The sequence below is a fragment of the Planococcus citri genome, chromosome 4 (assembly GCF_950023065.1).
Source record: "Planococcus citri chromosome 4, ihPlaCitr1.1, whole genome shotgun sequence".
Taxonomy (NCBI): Eukaryota; Metazoa; Arthropoda; class Insecta; order Hemiptera; family Pseudococcidae; genus Planococcus; species Planococcus citri.
Genome location: NC_088680.1, coordinates 70,249,417 through 70,272,015, shown reverse-complemented (window position 1 = coordinate 70,272,015; position 22,599 = coordinate 70,249,417). Strand labels below are relative to the sequence as shown.

Sequence of the window (22,599 nt, the reverse complement as noted above, 5' to 3'; positions counted from 1 at the left end):
TCTGAAGCATTTACATCTCCACTTCCTATTTTTCGATTTGCCAAAGTATGTAAAAAAGCTCACCTGTAACAAAAACAAAAAATTAAAATTAAAAAAATAGGTACGAAAATCATAAAAATTCTATTCAAAACTTTTGAATGAAAACTTGTCATAGGTAACATAACATAAAAAATTCAATCAGCAATGAATCTTTTTGCGAAATTTTCGCACAAATTACACAAAGGCTCGTTTAATTGAACTTTCCCAATCTCAAAAGTATATTTTCCATGCTCTCACACGAGTCTTCGAATAAACAAGAGCATCAGCTACTTCACAGTTAGTCCTACATTAATAACTCGATTCAATAAATACATCTAGTTTACCAGTAGCTCGCTGAGACCATTAATACAATCGCGACACCTCACGGTATTGGTTTTACTTATCTATAAGATCGATCGAATTACAAGCATTGTAAATGAATGTGGCTCGGCGCGAATCGGCCTTATAAAACACTAATTTCAAATAGATGTACTGCAGCAGTGGTATAGTAATGTGCATACCTACACATAAATTTATATACATAACGAGAGACAAAATGGATAATAAATTTCTCATTCTCATACGCAAAGTGGTAGTTCGATACGATACGCATAATAATAAATATGTAAAACAGAAGCGAAAAAAAACACAACGTTCGAATCGTGCCTCGGTTATTTTGTGCGATGTTATAACATGTTAATTCATCCGCAGCAATATAGGCTACCATAGGGAAAAAAAGTGCATCGAAAACTAAACAAAAACGTTTAACAGACGGTGTTAAGTATACATAGTCATTTTTTTTTTTAGGAGAAGCACGTTTTTCGCACCAACAAGAGTCGAAGAAGTCGAAACGATGAATAAATATACAATTGGGTGTACCTAGTAGGATATTTAACAACTCGTGAAACAATAGCTGGTTCATTTACGCCGAGGCATTTTTAATGTATTAATAATGAGAAAAACATATGCGGCGCGATACCGATTTATGCCAATACTCTAACAACACAAAATATGGTACTCTCACACCCCCCTCCCCCTTCGCCACAACTCTCTTCCTAGACTGCGTATATTAAGAAGTAAATCATGCGAAACTTGCAATACAGCACACCATAATGTGCATAAGAGGAGGAAAAGACCATCGTGTTCTCCAACAACCATCACGATTGCTCGTTTTGGTGGCGGATTTTTCAAATATTTTTGCTAATCGTACAACATTATAAAAGTTGCCTTTCGCTAATACCTACATAATGAGGTGAAACCCTCATCTCTAGAATAAGAAAGGACTCGCAAGAAAAAGGGGGAACCTTTCCAAGTCTCGGTTGTATTCATATAAATCAAGCTCGCGAAATCACGATAGCGTCTGCAATCGCGTAGGCACCTATTCGTAACAGCAGTGTGAAAAAGAGAAATTTGGAGAATATTGGACTCGTACCAAAAGACTATATCCATATAAAGTAAATGTCTCCGGAGGAACGAGCACGATTCGCCATGTTTCCGTCCAAGCAACCAACATGTTGCATTTTTTCACGTGTATAATTCGCCAAATTCTCGAATGCTGAAACCATATCGAGTCCTAGCCATTTCTGCGAACTTTCCAGATCAACATCGTTGCTTTGTTGTGGTGCCAGAAAAAAATATTCACACATCGAGGTAATTAATTTTGAATGGGGACGATGAGTTGTTGAGGTAGGCGATGAAGATGACGATGATGGCGTGCTGGAGAGTTGGGTTTCGTGATAATGACTACCGCGTTTGATGATCACCCTATACATGGTCAGTGTGCGTATATATAAGTTGCAAATGATCTATTACACTTCATCTCTGAAAGGTCATGAAAAAGTAATCGTTAATGTAGCAAATACATGCAAAGAATGCAAGTAGCACGATACTTGGTTAGATATTTCAAATACCTGGCTACCTGTGTTTCTTTTTCTCAGATCGATTATTGCTTTAGTATTTTACTTCGATATCGATCACAATCTATTCTGATAACCAAGCAGTCGAAAAAATCAAACCCATTCGAATCTGCAGGCCATAACTTTTGCATCATGTTCACTCAACAATGCTTCCAAAAAAATAATCCAAAGTTTGAAAAAATATATCGATACTCTTATGGAAACATCGACTCGGTTATTTGCACGACCATCTGACGACGACGAAGGTAGGAAGGTACCTATACTTGTACCTAATCCAATGAATCGCGAGTAGATCACTTTATAGCTTTCGTGATTTGTCAACATTACTCATCAAAACTGTATTAAATAGAACAGCATGTCAAATGGAAAACACAGAGGAGCTAGCGCACGCTACTTCAACTTTATATTAAAGAAAAAAAAAAGATCTACTTCAGGTTCTCGTACACTATTTACCTACACGAGCAACAAAGTTCTTCTCTTTTATTGGTAGCATGACGATGAGGTCGCCTGAAGTGAATTTTTTCTCATCTCTTCTTCGTTTCATCGCCTTATAGTTATATGTATTTCTCCAACGTCGTGTGGTAGTAGGTACATTTCCAGACTGAAAATGCGTACTTGTCGTCGAGAGATTATTATACTTCTCGAAACAAAGTATCAACAAAAGAGACAGTCGCGTCCTAAAGACTGGATTAAAATCTCTTGAAATATATTCCTTAAAAGGACACTTGGCTAAGTAAACAGAAAACGACGTACCTACATCGAGTGTTTCTTAAATTGTATGTAGACTATAGAAGAATAATTGGCAAAAGATGAAAATTCATTGTCAGTGACACAAGAGTCAGAACAGTTCTGCTCTACGTCACATTAGCTCAAACAGTGCCCTCCCAGGTGGTTACAAGAGTTGGGGAGGAGAGCGAGGGGGAGGTCTAGAGGGTTCAGATGGAAAAAATTAGCCAATATTCAAACTTGGTAAACTAAAATCAACAACGATCGATATAGTCGGGGGGCCCGCATAAGGATCACCTGCACCCCCCTACCGATTCTCCGGGACAACTTTTTTCTTAAAGGGGAAGTCTTAAGGAACATTTCTAGCCCTTGTCCTCAAAAAAAAAAGTGGCCCTACTTACAAAATGGCGGCCATTTTGATTGACAGGTCAGCCGAAATCGCAGGTTTTGCGTTCCAACATAGGACTTTCACGGAATTTTTTAAACTGTACAAAGGTAGATCAAAAGAGCAGGCAAAAATTCATCACCTGTCAAAATTTCAAATGCTAAAGTGCCTTTTTCGATTTTTGGTGAATTTTCAAAAATCAAATTTTGGCCAAAATGTGAGAAAAAAATCAAAATTTTACCAAATTGACCTAGAAATCTGAAACTTGGGATATATCCTATTTTCGACCTGCCAAATCGATTGGAAACTGTTTCAAACCGTTTTGAGTAGTTCTGGAGCCTCCAGCAGATTTTTGAACCCCGAAATTCTCACAAAATTTCATCAAATGGAGTTGGAAAGCCGAAATTCATTCTGCAAACTAATTTCAATACACTAAGAAGTCGACTGCAAGTGATTTTCAAGTCATTTTGGAGCCTCCAGCAGATTTTTGAAACTTGAAATTTCCCCAAAATTTCATCAAATGGGGTTAGTCAGCTGAAATTAACTCTGCGCATCAATTTTAACACCTTCTGAAGACGACTTCAGGCGAGTTCAAGTAATTTCGGAGCCACCAGTGACTTTTTGAAAAGTTTCATCGCGTTTTTAGGAGAATTGAAATTTCGAAAAAGTAGCTGGAAGTTTCAAAACCACTTGAAACCACCATGCAATCCTCTCTAAATTTGAAACAGTGAAATTTCACTGCTTAGCAGTCACGACATTTTGCCTTCTTAAAAGCAGTAGTTTTTCACTGCAAGACAGTGAAAAATCTACTGAATTGTTCAGTAAAAATAATTTTGACTGACTAATTCAGTAGATTTTCTACTGTTTTGCAGTAAAAAACTACTGCTTTTAAGAAGGCAAAATGTCGTGACTGCTAAGCAGTGAAATTTCACTGTTTCAAATTTAGAGAGTCGACTTCATATTGTATTGAAATTAGTTTGCAGAGTAAATTTCGGCTTGCTAACCACATTTGATGAAATTTTGGGGAAATTTCAAGTTTCAAAAATCTGCTGAAGGCTCCAGTAATTTACGAAAAATTGCTGGAGGCTCCAAAACGACTTGAAAATCACCTGCAGTCGACTTCATAGCGTATTGAAATTAGTTTGCAGAATGAATTTCGGCTTTCCAACTCCATTTGATGAAATTTTGTGAGAATTTCGGGGTTCAAAAATCTGCTGATCGATTTGGCAGGTCGAAAATAGGATATATCCCAAGTTTCAGATTTCTAGGTCAATTTGGTAAAATTTTGATTTTTTTCTCACATTTTGGCCAAAATTTGATTTTTGAAAATTCACCAAAAATCGAAAAAGGCACTTTAGCATTTGAAATTTTGACAGGTGATGCATTTTTGCCTGCTCTTTCGATCTACCTTTGTCTAGTTTAAAAAATTCCGTGAAAGTCCTATGTTGGAACGCAAAACCTGCGATTTCGGCTGACCTGTCAATCAAAATGGCCGCCATTTTGTAAGTAGGGCCACTTTTTTTTTGAGGACAAGGGCTAGAAATGTTCCTTAAGACTTCCCCTTTAAGAAAAAAGTTGTCTCGGAGAATCGGTAGGGGGGTGCAGGTGATCCTTATGCGGGCCCTCCACTAATATGCCACTTTTCGTGAAATTTTTCAAAAATTGTGAATCCTTCGGAAATAGAGAATCTTTTTATCAAAGACTACACAAAATTTTAAATTTTCCATTCAGATGCTCTTTTTTCTATCAAAATTTTGAATTTTTTTCATTATCCTTGGATTTTTTTGAAAATTGAAAGAAGTTGACCAAAAAATTGTTAGATTTGAAAAAATATTGAGTAGAAAATTTATGATCTACCGGTCCCATTCCTTGAAAAATTAAAATTGTTTACAAGTAAAAAAAGTCCCACCAAAGATTTTTTGCCCTAAAAATATCTCTTCAAAAAAGGTAACTTTCAACATTTAAAAAATGTCAGGCCCATTTTTTTCCTCTTTCCTTTTTGAAACACTTAGGTACCTATTTGAAGAAATAAGACTTCCTTTTTTCCATTGTTCGCCATTTCAAAATTTTTCATTTACTCTCTATTCTTTAAAAATTTTGAATTCTTACGTTTTTTTTCATTCAGTTGTTTCATTTAATAAAAAAATTTCGATCCGCAAACTCGTTTGACCTAAAAAAGCGTAAACTTGGAAAATCTTGACTTTTCTTCTCCAAAAATTGGAATATTTGAAAAAAGATCCAATTAGAAGCACTACTTTTTTCTGTTTTTCGTATTTTTCTTCATTTTTATTTATTCTCTCAGAATTTTGATTTTTTTTTCATTTTCTTTAGTTTTCTCAGAAAAATGAAAAATTTTTGAGCCCGAAAAATTCCCATTACTGGCTCCCCCTCCCATTGATGGGAATTTTTGGAAAAATTTTCATACAAAGTTTAACATTTTGCATTTACCTACTCGCTTTTTTCAATTTTTTTTTGAATTGGCAACAGATTTTTCCAAATGTTGCCTAAAAAATTTTTTCGAAATTGAAAATTTTAATCTCCTTGTAGCCTTTTCCGCACAAAAAATTCAAATGTTTGAAAAAATGGTGAGTTGAATTTTTTCAATTTTTTTTCAGAGTATGGCATTTTTCGTTCAATTGCTATCTTTCTGAAAGTTTTGTTTTGTTTTTTTCCTTCTTAAAAGATCAAGCCAAAATTTGACTGAAAAAAAGCTGAATAAATCGGAAAATCTTTACCTCTTACCCTTATATAAATTGAAATTTTTAAGAAAGTGTCCTAATTAAAACTCCTTTTTTTTTCAAGCAAAAATTTTTCAAAGTTCTAGATTTGTTTACTCATTTTTTGAAAAAACAAATAACAATTAAAATTTTGAAAGAGAAAGAAGCTACAATATTGAACATTTCAGAGTTTGAGCACAACATTTAAAAAATGAGGCTTTGATTGGGACATTTTTTAAAATACCCTTCCCGATTTATAAGAGGATGAGCTCAAAAATTTCCAATAAGCCAGGTTTCTTCGGATCGCTTTTGTGACCCGATCTTTTGAAAATTGAAAAAACAAACTCTTCAAAAAAAAAATAAAACAAAAAAATTTCAACTTGAGGAAAAAAAAATAGCTCACCATTTTTTTCCAACTTTTTGAATTCTCTTTTTTTCTGTTCGAGAAGAGGCAAAAAGATCGAAATTTTTCATGCTGACAGTTTTTTAGCTCAAACATTTTTTTGGGATATTCAACGTGTAATTTAAAAAAAAATTATTCCAATTCTTGAGACGGGGAACAAGTGATCGAAATTTTTCATTTTTTCCATACAAAAAAATATAAATTTTTGAAAACATGGTGAATTGAAAATACTGATTTTTTTTGTTTTCTCTCAAACTTCAAAATTTGTCATCAATCTTTTATTTCAGGATTTTTTTCTTTTGCTTTTTTTCAAAAAGTAAGCAAAAAATTTTCATTTTGGAAAAATTTTAATCTGGAAAATGTTTTTTATTGAATTTTTTGCGCTTATCACTGGGAAAATGATGAAAAAAATGAAAATTCCATCACGTTTTACTATTTCAGAGTTGAGGACACTGTTATCACCAAGATTTTATCAATTTTTGGTAACTTTCAAAAGATTTCTAGTCATTTTGATCACGATTCTATTTCATTTCTATATTTACTTGATCAATTTTTCGTAAATTTCCACATTTTTTTTTTCATAGCTGATTTATTTTTGCGAAAGTATTCTCAATTTTTAGAAAATTAAGTCACTTTGATGACCTGGTAGACAGTTCGACTTTTCTAAACATAGCGAAAAAAATTTAATTTGATCGATCATCAGACTAATGCGTAGTAAACTTTTGTACCGGATACCTTACTCGACAATTTATACAGTGATGAAGTTAATGCGCAGTATTGCCAAGCCAATTAACTTATTCTCGGAAAGCTATGCACGTACTTTGAGACTTTGGCCACGAAATCGAATCCCAGTCGCTTATTGGAGTCTTTGGTATTTTGTAACTCGGTTGTATTTCGAGGAAAAAGCTAGTACAGTATACGTTATCAGTTTTGGTACGATAGCGGAATGACTGACTGGTCCATTTATTACACACCCTGATTTATTTTCACTCCGGTGTTGGGTACACATGAAAGATTGCGGCGACCTTATCGTTAAAGAAGACCGATAAGTATCGAGTTTAATTGTTTGTTTTGGAAACGAGAGCGGCTACGGAGTACGGAATACCGCAGATGGGCATCCTTAACAAATAATAAATATTGTCTCATCGATAGAATCAATATTTGAATTGGGAAAATTTTCAACTTTTTATACCTACGAGGGTCAGACGTTTGCATAAGATTAGCGATAACCCGACGACGACGACGTAGTAGGTACTCGTAAGTGTAATTTATCTCGTGAGTGTGTGGCGTTTATGTGTAAAATGTGTATAGATATGTGTTATAATAATGTATAGTATTATGGGTGGCATGAGTCAGATAAGGTGACGTATTTTGTGTGTAACGTGTGTTGACCCATCTTTTAATCCTCATTGGGTACAACCCTGGTGGCTCGATTACTACATTTATGTATTATATTTTTTCTGAGATGGATGTTTCATTGCGTCAAAAATGGTGCAGGATCTTAATTTGTGTTCAAAGGCTCTAGTACATGGAGCTTGACGTGTTTCGATATTTTTGACCCAAATTCTGATTTTTATGCCATTTTTGAGCGCGTAAACAGGGTTTTCATCCGCTGGAAGAGGGGTTGGCAATAGTGATTTTGCAGAAATTTCAGTTATCTGGGGCTGGTTTTGATCGATTACTTGAAATTCAGTACGAAGGGAGAGCTTGAATTTTTTCAAATTTTCATCACCTCAAAAACGAGCATAAAATCTATTTTGAAAAGTTCGAATCTCCGAGGAGAGGGGTCCAAAACCGCAAGAAGGTCAAAAAAAACCATTTTTTAGATTTTTCATCGTGTTTTATGATTTTTTAAAATTGATAACCTTTTACCAAAAAAATTGTTTGATCTGAAAAAAGCTGACCTTTTAACCTTTCTCTTCTCTCCCTTCTCCAAAAAATTGAAAAGTTTGAAAAAAAATGCCTTGATCAGAATCCTGCATTCTCATTTTTCACTCAACGTAGAAAATTTCAAGAAATTCGGTGTTTAAGCTGGCATGCATAGATACCCATAAAAAACATACTTAAAAAACAAGAAGAGAATTCGCAAGTGAGCCAAAAAAAAGAGCAAATGAATTCAGAATTGAGTAATGAATACCCTCATAGAGTACCAAATACCGAAACCTAATCAGCATTCACATTACGTTTTTCAAATTAGTCACCATTTCTAGATTGGTCTCGCGTTTAGCATGCTGATCTAGTTTTTAATTAAGATCTCTTCGTCAGATACGGTTTAAATTACGTCGGTCGTGTGGGAGTTACCCACGTATAAGTACTTGAGAAAGAACTAAGGGAAAAAAACTCGATGTAAAAGTAACCCGGTATAGGTATCAGGTATATATCCTAGCCGAGTTAACGTTCTTTGGCGAATTCATTCGGTTCGAAAATTAATTACAAACACGACAATATTCGAAAACATAAAATCTAATTATTTTTCCAAGAATACACTGTTGGGATCGCCGCCCTTCGTCCGCAGTCTCGCTCTTTTTATGCATTTTTTAAATGAGTATTAGTACAGTACATGGACACACATACACGATATACTAGAATAAAATACTATATGTATATCGTTATAAAATATTAGGTGACTCGCATAACTTGTTTGGAAGCGGCCGATGACGGATTACGCGCTGCTTGCAGGTGGCCAATCGTTGGAATCGTGGCTTCCACATTGGCCTATAGTCGACTCACAGAATATGGTATGCCACAAATCATTGCTGCATGTACTACGGTATGCATTGTTTTATTATTGGTGGAAATTCGTGCGTATAGGTATGTGTGAAGAGTGAGCGGTTTAATACAATATGTATTTTTACATGGACACGACGATATGTGGAATACATATAGAAAAGAAATATAGACGAGAATTGGATTGGTACAACGATGAGGCTCGTATGCATAATAGCCTAAACACCTAACATAGCGTACGGTTGTGTGGATGGAAGAAAAAAACTCATTCGAATGATCGTGAGATGACCAATGAAAACATACTATCCATGTTGTTAAGCCTGCTTACAAGTTCTCATGAAGGTGTGTGCCGGGGGGGGGCATAAATTTTATTATTGTTTTCAATTTGAAAATGTATCATAATCAAGTGAAACCCGAAGTGTTCAACAATGTCATGGTGTCTAGTACATACTGTCCTTATTTGGATAGTAAAAGTTGGGCCTGGGAGTGATGAACTGATGATGATGACGAAATGTCAGGCTATAATGGCCCCGTTGTGAAATTTCAAATTTGATCAAAATCGATTTACACGTTTTTGAGAAAATCAGTTTTTAATGAATTTTTGTGCCAATTCACCCCATGCGGATTTTTCACATAGGTACCTAATTTTGTCTGCTTCTAAGCTCGAAAGCTGTAAAGTTTTGGATTACGGTGATAATTGTCGATTGTAGACATTGTGCATTGTTTCCAAACTAATTGTTTAACTACATATAAATTGATTCATTTTTCAGGTGAGAGTATCAATTCATTTAAGAGAATCATTCGTGAACGAATTGATTAATTTTTTGAAAGAACCATTCGCATACGAATAGACTCATTTTTAGCGAATCATTCGACAACGAATTGATTAATCCATTAATTTATGAATGAATTCGTTCGCGAAGGAGTCATTTATACGAATAAATTCGTTCGCGAATGATTCACCAACAATTATTCAATTCGTTCGCGAATGATTCACCAACGATTATTCAAGTCCTTCGTAAATGATAAAATGATTCATCAAAAATTGATTAAATGAATCAATTCGTTCGCGAACGAGTCACTTATACGAATAAATTCGTTCGCGAATGATTCACCAACAATTATTCAATTAGTTCGTGAATGATTCATCAAAAATTAATTAAATGAATCGATTCGTTCGCGAATGATTCACGATTCACCAACAATTATTCAATTCGTTTGTGAATGATTCACCAAAAATTAATCAAATGAATCGATTCGTTCGCGAATAAATTGATTCACCAAAAATTGATTAAATGAATCGATTCGTTCGCGAACGAGTCACTTATACGAATCGATTTGTTCGCGAACGAGTCACTTATACGAATCGATTCGTTCGCGAACGAGTCACTTATACGAATCAATTCGTTCGCGAATGATTCACCAACAATTATTCAATTAGTTCGTGAATGATTCACCAAAAATTGATTAAATGAATCGATTTGTTCGCGAATGATTCACCAACAATTGATTAAATGAATCGATTTGTTCGCGAATGATTCACCAACAATTATTCAATTCGTTCGTGATTGATTCACCAAAAATTGATTAAATGAATCGATTTGTTCGCGAATGATTTACCAACGATGATTCAATTCGTTCGTGAATGATTCACCAAAAATTAATCAAATGAATCGATTCGTTCGCGAACGAGTCACTTATACGAATCAATTCGTTCGCGAATGATTCACCAACAATTATTCAATTCGTTCGTGAATGATTCACCAAAAATTATTCAATTCGTTCGCGAATGATTCACTAACGATTATTCAATTTGTTCGTGAATGATTCACCAACAAGTCAATCGATTTATTTAATCACTGATCGTTCGTAAATGATTCGATTCGATCGTAAACAGATCAATTTCTACACAAATGTTTCACAAATACCGAACCAATCCGTTCGTAAAAAGATTTTCATTTGACGAAAAATCGATCCTAATGCGTGAGTGTATTTTCGATATCGTGGTCACCGACTCGTACTTATTTTTTAATCAAACAACGCCAAACGCTGCATCTCTCCGTTCACCGTTGGTAGAGATTTGTCCTGCTCACCTTGCCCCTCGTCCGAGGAAAAATGGTAAATTATTACCACGAGGACAGGTGCATACGTTTAAGGCGAGACTACACGCGGCGAACAAATGAGAATGACCGCATGTAGTCCAGCTAAAAGCTAAAAACTAGCCGTAATCGTTCATTCATCCTTTTCACTCGTAAATCTGTACGCGGATCGGCATCGCGTTCAAAAAATATTTTTAATTATATCGCATCTCAGCTTCTATAGCTTTTATTCATCGTCGTGCGGTATGTTATGTGTACCCAATACCCATTACCTGCCCATTTACTGCTGTCGATGATGCCGAAATTAGAAATAAAAAAAAACCACCAATTATAATCGTGTTATTTTTTTTTATTCTGTTGCAGAGAGCGTTTACCTTGTGGTTGGAAGCTCTGGATTTGAATAACCATACGACACCCGGTAAGTAACTAATTTCGAATCTGATTTACATTTAAATTCCATAAATTTCCTCCTCCATCGAGAGACCTCATCTGTCCTCTCGGTCAAATACAAAATACCATACACCTACGAGTACGATTATCAACTGACATCGACGTGACGACTTCACCCATGCCTTCCCTTCATTCATATTGTACGAGTACTTTGTAGTTTGTATAACGTTGCGTTTCCGGTGTTAATAAAATTGCATACCCGGACGCCGCAAATACACGATTCTTACGTGTAGGATCATTTTGCTAATGTATAGTCGAGTCGAATATCAATGTGCGCGAATTAATTCTTCCGTACACTTTCATTACAACTTGTTGTAAATGTACCAGAAGTGACGTCACGCAGTCGAATACCATCTTCGTTTAATGTGTTTTATGTAGATACACGTACGAAGGTATTATTGAAACAAACCCTCTTGTAAAGCAATTATTATACGCATTCCGATTCTTTTAGAAAGTCTTCTTCGGGTATTGGAATGCGAAAATTTATACGTAGTAGGTATTGGCGTTTCGTAAATAGAAACTTAATCTCCACCTCCCCTCCTGTGTGACCATTAAAACATTATTTATTTCGATTACTTATTTATTAGCAGTGCGCATTACGTAAGAATTAGAACGAATTTATTGAGCTATTAAATCTCAGAGCGTGTAACTCCACATTCGTGAATTTTCGATAGCTGCTGTCTTTTCGAATATCTCATTTTTAACGGAATTTCTTTTGAAAAAAAAAAAGAAAAATATAGAATCAAGTAATATTTATTTATGAAGAAGGGAAGAAGACGTTGAAAATTTGGAAATTATTATCAAGGTTGACACAAAACAAACGAAAATTAATTAAAATTATCCTAAAAATGGAACAAACCAATTTAAATTAATACACTCTGATTTTGAACGAGGCCAAGATAGATCCTTTTTCAATTTTAGGTCAATTTTTGAAAATTTGAAAAGTTGAAAAAAACTACCTTTATGGCAAATTTTTATTTTTATGATTTTTTTTCAAATGAAACAAGGCTATGTGAATGACCATTTTTCTACTAAAAAAAAATTTAATTTTGAATTCTGAAAAAAAAATACAATTATTTGAATGGAAAATTTCAAAAGTCAAAAAAAGTTTTTTTTCCCCAATTGTAACAAAAGGGCAAGACTCTTTGGAAATTTTTAAAAATACTTGAATTTCTGGGGGAGATGGAAGGGGAGATCAGAATTTTTTAGGACATTTATATCAGTGAAAAAAATATTAAAATTCTAAAAGAAGGGGATTAATGGAAAAATTCAACTTTTTTAATGGTCTACTTATCAATTGAAGAAGGATTTTTTTGCAGTTTTGAAAACAAATCAAGACAAACGGAAAATGTTATAAAAATATACAATATTTCTGATGGGTGGTGGGGGATACATTTCTTTAGGTCAAGATTTCTCTATTTTCAAACAAATTTGGGAAGGATACAAAACTTGAATCCTAAAAGTACCTTTCTAGGTGAGAAAAAAACAGAAAATTGAAATTTTTTTTTAATGAAAAAAGTCCTATAATTTTGGCAAAAAATAGGACTTTTGTTACAAGCTTTGTAAAAAATAAGGTTTTGGCAAATTAGGCTGAGAAACACGATTTTTTCCAAGTTTGAAGTTGGCAAAAAAAACAAAACATTTTGGAATTTTGCGAAAAAATCGGGATTCTTTTGCATGAGGGGGGGGGAGATGAAGGGAAGAGTCTAATGGCAAGTTGGATAAAAATTGACTTTTTTGCGATGGTGAAAAATGTCAACGTTTAAAGCAGCCTTTTTTGTAAGTTTGAAGTTTGGCAAAAAAAACTGATTTTTTTTTAGTTTTGGAGAAGGATTTTTTGAAATTTTGTCAAAGCAGGACATTTTTTCACAATTTTGATAAGTACCTAATTTGGGCTTTTTCGAAATTTTGATAAAAAAACTGACCCTCCCACTTGACAAGAGATTTGCCGGTTAAGCCGAAATGCCAGTTGATTTCTGTAAATTTTCCGTTTAATAGGCGCGCAAAAATGACAGTAAATTTGCCGTAGAAAAAACGCCGGTTAGAAAAAGCTACTTTTTGTAAAAACAGCCATTTAAACAGCCATTTTTGACCAGCGAATGGCAGAATTTTTTATTTGCCAAACTGCCGGTTCTCACAAATCTGCTGTTTTTTATTCACCAATTATAGTGCACATGCGCAATGGGTATTCACAACTTCTTTTTAAAAAATTGAATAAAAGTACGAAGTGCGGTACATGTATACCGCTTGAAAACAGAAATATTCACCTTGCAATGATAGCTGCGTGGTTAGAGCATTAGATTGTCAAGCGGGAGTCCTGGGTTCGATCCCCGCTTGGGCTGGAAATTTTTTGTAGATTTCAGGTTTTTATTCAGCAATTTAATGCATTAGGTATTTAAATAGCAGCCGATTTTTTCCTAGCGTTTTTTTAATGGCAAATTTACTGTCATATTTGAGCCGGCTTTTTCACTGGCTTTTTTTATTGGCGAATCTATTGTCAAGTGGACTATTTCGCAATTTTGACAAAAAAAAAGGTACTTAGCTAGATATCAATTTTTTTTAAATTTTTGCTTCAACAGAAAGCGTGTTGTAAAAAGAGTTTGATTTCTAAAAGTGGTAAAAATGAATGAAAAATCTGAACATTTTGAATGAAGAAATGACAAAAAGCAGCAGTTTTCTGAAATGTTGACAGAGCATTCACAATTTGCTCATCAGTAGGGTCAGCTATATTTTTGAACATGTAGCAGTTGCTGCCTACGTGCTTTTCAACTGTATAGGTGCCATAGTGTTTTTGGAATAATTTCTTTGAAACCCCTTTTTCATACAATGACAATTGATGAGAAGTCAACATGACCAATTCACCATTCTCAAAAATAGTGGGGGTCCATGTAATTTGTTGAAAGCGACTTCATTAATCATTATTAATTCTCTGCTACATCCTTTTTTTCCAAATAAAATTCACTAAAGCTTGCTGCTCTGTCATATTTTCAATATTCTCATCGACTACTTCTTGAGTATAGACAGCTTTTCTCTCCAATTTATCTGCTACAAAATTATTATGGTCGTATCTTCGCGCTCTGACGTGTCTCAACTCAAACTCCTTGAATTTCTTCAAAAGTTCAATGACCTGCTGGAAAGCTGCTTTATGATGAACTGGTTTTTTGTTGGAGTTTTTCCAGTTATCTTCAATCCATCTTTTCGAGTTATGGTTGACTCATGACTACAGTGACTAAGTAATTGGAATCAGAAAAAACTTTGAGTTTCTCTACTTCATTTTTCAAGGCAATTTCCATTGCTTTTATCAACGCAATGATTTCAGCCAGGTTGTTAGAATTTTTATAATCCGGGTGCACAACTTGTTCTGAGACATAAATCTCCAGGTTTTCTACAAGTTTTAGGCCTATAGGTACTAAGAAACAAATGGTCTCTTTTGAAGTTTTAGAATTACAAGCTAATGCAAGAAAACACAACATAAGCTGGAAGCTTTTCAAATGTTTCAATAAGGTGGAGGGGGGGGGGTCAAAATTTATCTGTTTTCAAAGGACACTGGTCTGACATTATGCCAGTTTTTTAAAACTTTAAAGAAAAATTGATAAAATTTTAGGTATGCGATGTCGACTTTGGAAAACTTGGAAAAAAACCTGTTGACTTTTGACATTTTGTGAGACTTTTGAAAACTTGAAAAAATCTATTGATTTTCTGAATATTGAGTGAACTTTTCTTTGGAGAGGAGACTTTACATCCACTTCTTTCTGAAGATTATTGCATAGCTGGAAATTGTGAAATTGGGGCTTTTGAAAGAGTAATATCGAGAACCTAAATATTTTAGTTGATATATCTGATTGAGGACTTGAAATTTCACACGTAGAATTTTACAGATACGTTTTTGAAAAACCTCGATAATTTTTCATCTCATCTCATCTCATTTAATTTCAAATCAACATAATTTCTTAATTTTGCACCGTTGTCGTCCCTAAAACGTGCATTTAGATAAATCCAAAGGATTATAGTAACATTCATCCTAAACCTACCGTTAAAAGGGGTCTCAATTGTTTAGTTCAAGTTTACATAAACCATATTAAAAATTCCTCTTAACTGTGTACATATCGGTAGCCTGTGCACATTCCCACGCTGACTCAGAGACTCGCCATTTAACGACTCGACGACCATCAACCCTAATTTAATGACTACTCTAAATTCAAAGAATGTCTATACAATTAGCATGATACACACAATAAAGGACATCCAAAGATTATTGCTACACGGCAACAGGTGTTCGTAAATGGTACTTAGCCAAAAACTGACCGATCTATGCGCCATTAAATGGCCACTGTAGCTCTGTACTGGCCGCGACTAACATCGAACTCTGATTTAATTTAGAAAAAAATAAAGATAGAAATAAACGTTAGATTGGCCGTATCTACGTAAAGAGTGAGTGATTGTTTGTTTTGCTACTTTTTTCTTTATCGGATAAAAAAAAAATGTATTTGATCGATGGCTCTTTGTGTTCTACGTCTGTGTTTCGTTTTGAATAAGCACAATAGGTGGTACCTCCTCAGTGAATCGTGCGCTCTCTCGCCAAATAGAGTATATAATTCCGACGTTAATTTTTTTCGAATTCGTATACCTATACTACTAGGTAAAGGTACTCGTACATTCATCTATACACTATGTAGCCTAATACTTCATTACTTGGAATAGAGTTGATAATTTATAGAATTTCTGACATTTGTTTCGACTAAATTAATTCATTTTTACTCCCCTACCAACGCACTTTTTCTCTCATCGTCGAACGTGATTTATTATAATAAATACTTATGGTATATTTTCACGTTGGCTCGTTATCAAAATAAAGCATTTAAGAAAGAAAAAAATTGCTGCTAAATCTATCCATCTTTTTTTTTATGTTGACACAGGTACTGTTAAGTTAATCGAAAAAGCCACTTATTCCGGCATCATATTACCAAGTTCCGAATGGCATACGTTGAATCATCACGGCAACGTTGCCAAAATTACCTACAGAATTCGAGTACAATGCGATAAACATTATTTTAATTCAACTTGCATGAAATTTTGCCGACCAAGAGATGATAAATTTGGTCATTATACCTGCGATCCGAATGGCGATAAAGAATGTATAGCTGGCTGGAAAGGGGCGAATTGTGAAATAGGTAAGAATCAGGCAATGGATATTGACTTGTCACTTTTGGATTAAGATTTGAAATTTTTTGTCCTTTTTTTCAGCTGTTTGCAAGACTGGATGCCATTTAGATCATGGGAGATGTGATCATCCCGGAGGATGCGAGTAAGTGTTTTGAAACATTATTATTAGGTATACCTACTTAGTATACGAGATGGATTTTGAATCAATTTTTTAGCAAACAAAATGATAAAATGACGACATTAATCCAAAACTAAGTTTTTTCCTGTTTTTATGGTGAATCGTGACCTTATTGAAATTCTTTATTACTAATATGACAAAATTTGTTCACGAACTATTTGATCAGAGACAAAAAATCGGTCGCGAATGAATGACTTATCAAGTTATCAAAATACAGATCACATAATAGTCCGGCATATGACAACAGGAGTAATTGCACCCCCCCCCCCGCCAATCCTCCGGGACAACTTTTTTCTTAAAAGGGACATCCAAAGGAACATTTTAAAGCAAACTTGCCCAAAAAAAGGTTGACCTTACTTACAAAATGACGGCCATTTTGATTAACAGGTCAGCCGAAATCGCAGATTTTGCGTTTCAACATCGGACTTGCACGAAAGTTTTCTAACCTTACAAAGGTAGATCGAAAGATCATGCAAAAATTCATCACCTGTCAAAATTTCAAATGCTAAAGTGCGTTTTTAGATTTTTGGTGAATTTTTGAAAATCCAATTTAAGCCAAAAATGAGGGAAAAAATCAAAATTATACCAAATTGCCCAAGAAAGCTGAAATTTGGGATATACCCCATTTTCGACATGCCAAATCGATTGGAAACGGTTTCAACCCGTTTTGAGCAGTTCTGGAGCCTCCAGAAGATTTTTGAAACTCGAAATTCCCACAAAATTTCATCAAATTGGAGTTGTAAAGCTGAAATTTATTCTAAAAACTAATTTCAATACGCTACGAAGTACTGCAGGTGAATTTCAAGTCGTTTTGGATCCTACAGCGACTTTTTAAAAATTCCTTATGCCTCCAGCAGATTTTTGAAAATTAAAATTTTCACAAATTTCATCAAATGAAGATGGAAAGCTGAAATTTACTCTACACTCGAATTTTAACACCCTCTGATGACGACTTCAGGTGGGTTCAAGTCAATATAGGGCCTCCAGCGGCTTTTTTGAAAATTACTGGAGCCTCCAGCAGATTTTTGAAAATTAAAATTTTCACAAATTTCATCAAATGAAAATGGAAAGCTGAAATTTACTCTACACTCGAATTTTAACACCCTCTGATGACGACTTCAGGTGGGTTCAAGGCATTATAGGGCCTCCAGCGGCTTTTTTGAAAATTACTGGAGCCTCCAGTAGATTTTTGAAACTTGAAATTCCCGCCACATTAATTTATCAAATGGAGTCGGCAAGCTGAAATTTACTTCGCAGACGACAGCTATACGTTTAGGAAATTTCAATTTGCCAAAAAAAACGCCATACAACCTTCAAAAAGTCGCTGGAGGCTTCAAAACGACTTGAAATCCACCAGCAGCCAACTTCGTGGCGTATTGAAATTAGTTTGCAGAATGAATTTCGACTCTCCATCTCAGTTTGATGAAATTTTGTAAAAATTTAATGTTTCAAAAATCTACTGGAGGCTCCAGTAATTTTCAAAAAATTCGCTGGAGGCTCTAAAATGACTTGAACCCACCTGAAGTCGTATACAGAGGGTGTTAGAATTGGGATGTAGAGTAAATTTCAGCTTTCCATCTCCATTCGATGAAATTTGTAAAAATTCAAAGTTTCAAAAATCTGCTGGAGGCATCAAGAATTTTCAAAACGTCGCTGGAGGCTCCAAAACGACTTGAAATTCACTTGCAGTACTTCGTAGCGTATTGAAATTAGTTTTTAGAATAAATTTCAGCTTTACAACTCTAATCTGATGGAATTTTGTGGAAATTTCGAATTTCAAAAATCTGCTGGAGGCTCCAGAACTGCTCAAAACGGGTTGAAACCGTTTCCAATCGATTTGGCATGTCGAAAATGGGGTATATCCCAAATTTCAGCTTTCTTGGTCAATTTGGTATAATTTTGATTTTTTCCCTCATTTTTGGCCTAAAATTGGATTTTCAAAAATTCACCAAAAATCGAAAAACGCACTTTAGCACTTGAAATTTTGACAGGTGATAAATTTTTGCATGATCTTTCCATCTACCTTTGTAAGGTTTGAAAAATTTCGTGCAAGTCCTATGTTGAAATGCAAAATCTGCAATTTCGGCTGACCTGTCAATCAAAATGGCCGCCATTTTGTAAGTAAGGCCAACTTTGTTTTGGGCAAGTTTGCTTTAAAATGTTCCTTAGGATGTTCCCTTTAAGAAAAAAGTTGTCCCGGAGGATCGGCGGGGGGGAGGTGCAATTACTCCTATTGTCATATGCCGGACTATAAAATAAAGTATCAGATATATCATCAAATACAAGTAAAACTTGTCAAGTCTATCAACAAAAACTGAAGTCGATTCGTTCGCGAACGATTTGCTGAGTGAAGGAAAATCGTTCACGAACGACTGAATCATTTTGAAATCGAATCATTGAATGATATATGTATTACAAGGCAAAGCGAACACATTCTTTAATTTGTCAATAATGTGAATGATTCGTTCGCGAACGATTTGCTCAGAAAAGAAAAATCGTTCAATAACTGAATCACATAATATACCTACAACAAAAAAAAAAACAATACGAAGCATTCTTCAATTAGGTATAATCAGTAAAAATTGTGAATGATTCGTTCGCGAAAGATTTTTTCCCTTTCAAGGGAATCGTTCGCGAACGATTGAATCACATGATGTGCAATAGTTTTGGATTTCGACCTTGGAGTGAATGGGAAGGGGGTGCCACTGCCAACGACCAGGAATTCCACGCGAATTCGTAAAAATTTGATTTCGAGACTAAAACGATCGATTCTATAGGAAGAGAAACGTAATTTTAAATCGATTGATTTGTTTCTTTCATCGCCACCCTAACCTATAGGCATAGACATAGGCATAGATGTGTCGAGAAGAAGGTGCGATGTGATACGAATATGAAATTATTGAATCGGTGTGTGCCTCACTTCATCGTGAGAACGGAAAACGCGCATTCCATATTCACCGGCGAATTGACAATGGCGTGCGACGACGCTGATTTCTGAAAGGCAACAGCATATTGTGTAGGCACAAGAGGAAGACTAAGAGGTCTGGGGTACCCTTTACCCGCTAAACGAGATGGAAAAACGTACCTACACCTAGGTACAGTGCACCTCGCGATATATAGGGTCGTGTCAGAGGATGAGAGGAGGAGGAAAAAAACGAGGAGGAAAAAAACGAGGAGGAAAAAAACGAATACGAAGAGACGCAGACGCAGGTGAGGTGCGGCATCGGCATCGTGCCTGTGTGTAGTGTGTAGTAGTAAACGGATACTTCCGTTTGGAAATGTAATTTTATACTACAGGTTCCTGGAAGTGGATGAGCGAAGCCGTATCTGAATGACTGGAGCCCGTTAAATGTCGTGTATCAATTTGAGAACTCGGCGTCACCTCCTCCAAAGCCTTTCAAGTTGAACGGTGCTACGAGTTTGGAAAATTGTCACAATTTGCAAATAGTTGCCGTACACTTTCGCGGCAGAACGGATGTATGTTCAACAGTAGACACGCAACGAAGAAGAAAATCACTCGATTAAATGCTGTACACACGAGCAACGAAATCGTCGAGTTGAAATACGAAGTGAAAAAATTTCCCTTTTTTTGTTGACGGACGGATACGATGAAGCTCGAAAGTTTAAATTCTGCAGGATGAGCATATTGAGCACTGATGCGCGCTTTGGTGTGGCTATTACGACTCATTACATTTGTGCATGTGCAACGAACGTGGCTTTTTTGAACTGGCCAGTCCGACTGACAATTGACTGTGTGATCGTAGAGCTTTGGTGCTTCCGAGAAGATTGTTATTAAAAATAATTGCATCGCCGATATGTGCACACTGCACGCGCAATCTATTACCTCGGCTGCGACTGCGAGCTCTCGCCAACACCTTCGCGACTTTGAAGGTCTCTACAATATCTTCTTCCTCCACGATTTATGAAGCCGCCGAATGGACGTCGCGTTGTAAATCATATCGCGTGTTGTCATCGTAATTATATTCCTCAAGTCCGATTCTCTTTTCATTTCTGCATGCTGATGATGGGTTCGGTTGCTGCGATGAGTACCGCAGCAGCTAACCACTTACGTTTACGCATTTCCAGTGAGTATATAGCTGCAGAATTGAGTTGTTATTCGGAAAAGTAATAGGTAGAGATGCTTCGTAGATTACGTACAAATGCACCTGAGGTGCATGTACCTAATTACCTATACGATGTCCCATTTCGTTCATTTTGGTTTGAATTTGAAATAAAAAAACATATTTTTGGAAAGTTGAAGTTTCAAATATTACTCTATTCTCATTTTTTTCAAAATGCGGGCGAGGGGAGACTCGGTGAGCATCGACAGTGTGTGCAGTCTCTGGGTAACTCGAAAAAATTGGGGTATTTTTGAGACATTTCAAAATCCTACCCCCTCCCTTCAAACTCACAGTGGATTTGCTGTGAGCATGATTATCTATAATTCAAAAAAATTATGGAATCAGACTAATTTTCACTGTTTAATAAAATTCAGGCGCGCACAATTCCCTTTAAATGGGTCTCGTGAGATCAGAATTGTTTTCACTAGTAGGGTGACCACTCATTTCTGGAAATGATTTTCCCTGACTTTTCCAGGTTTTCCAGACCAATTTCTCCAATTTTCTAGATTCTTAAAAAATAAATTACACATGCGATCAGATGGGGGGGGGGGGGTCAAACTTTTTCGAACATCATGAGCTCCAAATATCGTTAATAGATCTACAGTTGAGCCCTTTTTTTCCCCAGCATGACTGTGTGCTCAATAGGGTGACCCTTATTTAAACTTGTTGGGAACATTTTTTGGGGGTTTTTTAGTGGAAAAAATCAAGATTTTAACGTGCTGATCTCAATTGATGGTATCAAAAATTTTAAAAAGAGAGGCGTTCTGTTAAAAGAACAAAAATTGTAATTCAAGCATCCGTAAGTCGCATTCAAGCATCCATCTGCCCCATCTTTTTGTCTATTTGTCTTTTCTTCGTTTTGTCTTTTCATCACTTTGTCTCTTCATCTCTCTTTATCTTTTTGTCTTTTTGTCTTTTCGTCTATTCGTCTTTTCATCTTTTTATCTTTTTGTCTTTTCGACTATTTATCTATTTGTCTATTTGTCTCTTTGTCTTTTCATCTTTTCATTGTTAATGTTAAATGATCCAAGTGAAGAGAGGGCAAAAGCTGTGGAAAATTTACAATTCCAAAAAAAGGATGACTTCATATAAAGAAATATAATTTTTTAATGTCAACACTACTCAAATTTAATCAATAGCTTTTTTAAATTCCAGGACTCATACATTTTTTTTCAAAAAAAAAGTGACAAAACATTGGCAATGCATTTTTAATGCAAAAAAAAAAATCAAAAAAACTGAATGTTTTGTTCTTAATTTAGGGTATACTCTACTGAGAGAGTTCTAATTCGACAACTGGTCTATGGTCTAAATATGAAGCTGATTTGATTGTTACTTTCATCGTTCATTCATAAGACTGCGTGTAATTGAGTGAACAAATTTAGTTGTGCTTACGTATGTATGTCCCGCGACCCGCTCCCATCTAAACTTCAGATGGGGATTTCTCCATGAATCTTCAAAATTCTTCCATTTTTTTTCACCAATACTGATATTTCATCTATGAAATCAAGGGTATGTAGCCATATTTTCTAATTTTGCTTTTCCAACAGATATGTGAGCATCTAAAGTACCTCCATTCAATTCCCTATTACAGCCATTAAATGTCCTAAATCAAAAATATCTCGACATACCCTTGCTGGCACAATCCCCGCCCAAAGTTGACCATTTTTCATCAAAAAATCTTACAGAACGCGCTCCG

The 22,599-nt window shown here is 35.3% G+C and overlaps 1 protein-coding gene across 1 annotated transcript in view; it reads left to right on the top strand.

Annotated features, from left to right (window-relative positions):
* The window catches only part of LOC135842900 (protein jagged-2-like), a 166,986-nt gene that overhangs the window by 86,421 nt on the left and 57,966 nt on the right, over positions 1–22,599 (top strand). The window contains exons 3-5 of the mRNA XM_065360581.1: positions 11,355–11,409; positions 16,358–16,612; positions 16,686–16,746. Coding sequence (XP_065216653.1) covers positions 11,355–11,409; positions 16,358–16,612; positions 16,686–16,746 — 371 coding nt within the window. The remainder of the gene's footprint in view (positions 1–11,354; positions 11,410–16,357; positions 16,613–16,685; positions 16,747–22,599) is intronic.